Source organism: Etheostoma spectabile, chromosome 15, assembly GCF_008692095.1.
Source record: "Etheostoma spectabile isolate EspeVRDwgs_2016 chromosome 15, UIUC_Espe_1.0, whole genome shotgun sequence".
In the NCBI taxonomy this organism is placed as follows: domain Eukaryota; kingdom Metazoa; phylum Chordata; class Actinopteri; order Perciformes; family Percidae; genus Etheostoma; species Etheostoma spectabile.
This window is the reverse complement of record NC_045747.1, coordinates 27,529,938-27,535,042: the sequence shown is the minus strand read 5'-3', so window position 1 is coordinate 27,535,042 and position 5,105 is coordinate 27,529,938. Positions and strand designations below refer to the sequence as shown.

Below are 5,105 nucleotides of genomic sequence, written 5' to 3'. Positions count from 1 at the left end.
CATTTTTACTAGTCAGAATGCAGTTTAGATAGTCAAAATAACAATATAAATATCTGGAATGTTTGTTTTATTTTGGATATTTGAAATTAAAATGTTGTAAAGTAAAAATTGTATTGTAGATATCTGAAATGGGATTCATTCCTAGTAATAATTCTAGTACAGATGTCTGGAATCATCCTGAATTGGAAGAATGACGTTGTGGATATCCGAAATTGAAAGCCCCATTCACATGAATGGGAAACGTGACGTCATTTGTACAAGTAAGAATGACGTTGTGGACATCTGAATTGACAATTGTTGATAGGAAGAACGTCATTGTGGATAATTGAATTGTTCTTTTTGACTAGGAAGAGTTGAATTATTGATATCTTCAATACATGTCTCTGTTGAGTTCTGTTAGCAGCATATTTTTAGATGTCGCTAACTCATGGTATTGTGTCAAATTATTTCCGACGCCTTTGAAGTCATCCTTTCTCTCCGCCGCGGTTTCCACCGCACGAGCAGCTGTCAGCCAATGGGCTTCGAGATGTGGCCACATCTCTGCGATTCAGGAAGCTCTCCTCCTCCGCCACCGTCCGCCACTCCACAAGTCAAGCCAGAACACGTCAATCCCATTTCGGGTTTTCACTTTCAAAATAAAACCGTAACTGACAAAAGTCTCACAGCACAGATGGTCTACTGGCGGTTAAAGATTTTAGGCGGAATTTCTGCAGTGGAATGAGGAATATATGTTAAAGCCTATATACCCCCCCCCCTACACTTGATAAATTTGGCTAAAGAATCAAAACATTTTATTTTAGGCTAAGAAGATATTTAACACACCTATGCGTTGTAGCCCTTATGTGTATGTTCATACAATGAAAGGATAAAAGGCCTTTGGACCTTCAAGGCATTTAAGGTTTCATTTGAAGTAGCATAGGCTCCTGAGTCCCTATGTTATTTGACTTCTCAGACAGGTTTCAAGAAACTAGAAATTTAGGGGCGGACATCTGTGATGATAAATTCAAATCTACTTTAAGAATTCAACGGTATGAGATGAATCAAAAGTTGTTTTTTAAAGTTGCATCCTAATGTCACCCAACTATGTCAATTTTCTTAAGAATACTCTGATATACTTAAGGTGTGACAGTAAAAAAAAATCATAATTTTGGAGGAAAGGCAATGAAAGTTAACATAGAAAGCGTCAAATCGCATTCAAAATTGACACTTTTATTTTCTAAGACAACAAATTAACTTCCGGTTAAGTCAGCCTTCGCTGTCTGAGCTTGACTCACCTCAGTTCCTGCTGCAATCTTGAACGGTAGTGACTGATGAGTGTAGTGTTGTGGGCTCGACTGGCTGGCTTTATCTTCAACGTACATTTTCCCAGTTTTATTCAGTGTTTTACGGAACATTTTTTCCAGAGGTGAAGCCTAACACGTCTATCGAAGATGTCTGTGGCCGGACTGAAAAAACAGTTCCACAAAGCCAGTCAGGTATGGAACCGCTTGTTATTGCTCGTTCATAACAATTGTTGTGGACCGTGTTTGCTGCTAACGGGTAAACGGAATCGGGCTTCGGGTGAGAAGAAAACATTAAAAGTAGCAAACTTTATATTCTTATATGTAACTGTGGTGGATTGTGGAGCAAACTCTGACACTGTTCCGAGGCATTTGAAGCTATCTGTGTACCGTAAACGTTACTTTTTATTCAGATAATTTCGATTTTGTACGAAGACAACGTCACACCAAACTCCGTTGAAAAATCCGACATTTAAATGTATTCTCGCATATAGATAAGCAAACATGCGTTGTTAGGTGTAATTTAAGAACGTTTACGAAACACTCAAATCTCGTGGATATTTCGGCAATGTTAGTGACGTATAAAATTAATCACATCGCAAAACACTAACACTTTTATACAATTTCACATGTTAGCCTAGATCTTGTAGTTTCCAAGCAAGTAGCCTATATGTGTCGGAAAAAATGTGCTATCATTCTGTCAGGAAAAGCTGTAAAAATTCCTTTTTGAAAATCTTTGTTCGCTGAAACTTAATAATTTTACGTTTAATATTTTACGTTTAATATTTTACGTAGCTACGCTTTCAAACCTAACATTTTCTGCCGTAGTTTGGCGTGACATTATCTCTATAAGAGAGATAACATGTGAGAGTCCATAGCCTACTTAAGCCCAGTTTTACTATAGAACGAGGGTATTACACTAGTTATTATGATTTTTGAAGGTATTACACTAGCTATTATGAGTCTATTAAGCTAGTAAGCATCATGTTTTGTCCAGATGTCACAGCATGTCTTAGCCTACAATCCAAGGGTCTGATTTGACTGTTTTTTTTTTCTTTTACGAATTGTAATGCAGGAATCAAAAGTACCGGAGCTGTCTTCTGCAGAATAGCAATAATCCAACTTGTCAAGTCTGTTTGCAACGCCCTGCAAATTAAAGGCAGGAGGAATGATATGGAGCCATCAGAAACACTGACCTAAACAGGCCTTTAACTAATAACGATTTCACACAGAGCTTGTTAATATGCTGATATGTTAATCACCAGACGTCTTCCGAAACGATATCATCACGATACTTATTTTACACAATACGATATTATTGTGATTTTATTCTGCGATATATTGCAATTTGTAACCTTTTTTCCTACTTCTGATGTTTTCCCAATTTCAAATGACGTCCCCAAAAGGAAACTTTGTCAACATATTGTTCATCTAAAAAGATACTTTTCTCTATTGGTTCATATCACTTCAATTTTATTGCTGCAAAATGGGATTGCACATTACACATACTGTATATAATAAAAGATCCATACTCGGCACCTGTGTGTCAGTGATACAGTATTGCCACTGAAAATATTGCGATACTATGCTTTATCGATTTTTTCCCCCCACCCCTATTTAATGTGGGCATGCATCCACTACTCTGAAATGAACTTTAACGTAAATTCCATTTCAACCCCATTGGCACGTTATTCCCACAGCCTCCTGCCACCAAACCCACTTGGTATATAACCATGGTGGCCAGCTGGGAGTAACTGTAAACATTTAGATAAACTGTTAATGGAAACAATTCCTGCCTGCCTGGTGGATCACCTGTTCATCTGAGCGAACAGTGGCTTTGAATGATTGAGACATGTTTTAAGCTCGGTTTACATTGTGGAAATGGATTGGATTAAAACTGGAGTTTGGTATGGGGTTTCCCCTCACAGGCTCGTTGTTTATTTGTTAATGCTCCCTTATCATACATGTCGCCTGCTGATGCGTTTGGCCATCGAGCATACAGGAGTTCTGCTACCTGACAAGAGAGTATTGTGTTTCAGGTTGAGGTGTTTTTTTGCGTAGAGCTTTACGCTTTTGCTGGATTCCAGTTTAGTTATTATCATCTGTCTCTCTCTGACTGCCAATAAGATGCATCTATGTGTGGCATGTCCTGAGCAGGTACACATTCCTCAGTGGGAATAGAAAGAGTGTAGAACAGAAAAGTATTAAGCATATCCATAACATGAAACGGGGTCCTCAGAGAGGAAGGAGTAGGTGAAAAGTTGCAAAGATACTCCTGCACACTGTCCTACCTTGCAAAAAGAAATTGAATAGCTGCGGTACTAGACCATCGTCAGGCAAATGTCAGGTGTTAAATACTGAGGAGCCATCTTTTCTGGGAGGTGACTGTTTGTCTGTACCAATCACCAGCTTCCACATAAAACAAGGCAACATTACCACACAGTGATGTAGGGGTGTTTAAATTCACCATAGCATCGATGCGTCGCGATGCCGATCTAGACGATTCTGCATGGATGCAGTGACAAACCATAATCAATTATTGCCTACTGATGTTACATGTTGAATTTTCCAGTTGCTGTTTTTTTAAAAGGGTCAGCTGTGTTCAGACTCTGCTACATTCAGGAAGGTTTTTCACAATAAAAGATAGATACCATAAAAAGGGAAGTTATCTGACTGCTTGAATTTGTTGATGAAAACCATGTGTAATAATATGTAATAATATTGAGGGGGTGAAGCATCGTGATATTGAATCGATTTGACAGGATAAACGTAATCGAATCGTGAGACCAGTGGAGATTCACAACCCTCCAGTAACGGAAATGAGAATGAATGTAATGTCATTTTGCCTTATTTAATGTGGAAGTTGGTGATTGGTGCAAACAGTCTCCAAAGATGGCTTGTCAGTATGTAACACCCCTTGCCGGATGACAGGCTAGTCTGGGTGGGCAAAGCAGAGAAAGGGGAGATAACCTTGCCCCTTATGACCTCATAGGGGGCAAGATCCAGATCGGCCCATCTGAGCTTTCATTTTCACAAAGGCAGAGCAGGATACCCAGGGCTGGTTTTACACCGATCACTATTTCGAGCCACTGGGGGACCATAGGCAGGCTGGGGGAACTCATATTAACGTTTTAAAAACTCATAAAGTGAAATTTTCATGCCAAGGGACCTTTAAGGGACTATAATAGATATTTTTGACTTTTTTGACTTTTTAGCTTTAAGGGGCCCTTTAGCCCCTCTGTCAGCTCATGGTTGCAACTTTACTGTGTGTTTAATAGGGCTGGGTACTGAATTCAATACGTTTTAGGCACCAACCAAATTGCCTGTAAAGTATCGGAAAAGGCCTCGTCATTCAACAGCCAATTTCATTACCTAAGGAGTAGGCATGGGCCGGCATGAGATTCTCTGAAAATATCATGGTATTATGGTATTGAAATTACAGATTTAAAATGTTTTATTTTTGAAATGCCAATGTCTTTTATTTTGAAACACACTGCACACTGGCCGGGAGAAGGATTTCTAAAGTGCACTTTCTGTCCTTTAAGAAAAAAAACACAATGGGTATGACGGAAAATGTCAGTGGTTTTAAAACCGCAACTTTTTCAAAACCCGCGATAGGCCTTGAAACCGGTAACCGGCCCATTCCAGTGTCAACAAGAAGGAATATAACATGGAATGAAATATAAAATATAAGTAGTGCAAAAGAAAAGTGGGGGAGATGAGGTAAACAGTTCCAGAGATAACCGGATACTTGTAAACTGTACAGATAAGTAGTAGTGTTTATATATTATTTTTATTATGTTATAGTGTTTTATAGCCTGATCA

The 5,105-nt window shown here is 38.8% G+C and overlaps 1 protein-coding gene across 3 annotated transcripts in view; it reads left to right on the top strand.

Moving 5' to 3' along the window:
• The first annotated feature begins 1,270 nt into the window (after positions 1–1,270).
• The window catches only part of sh3gl3a (SH3-domain GRB2-like 3a), a 43,667-nt gene continuing 39,832 nt past the window's right edge, over positions 1,271–5,105 (top strand). For all 3 annotated transcript variants that reach the window (XM_032537421.1, XM_032537419.1, XM_032537418.1), the window contains exon 1: positions 1,271–1,475. In XM_032537421.1, the coding sequence (XP_032393312.1) occupies positions 1,431–1,475 (45 nt within the window). In that variant the 5' untranslated portion in view covers positions 1,271–1,430. The remainder of the gene's footprint in view (positions 1,476–5,105) is intronic.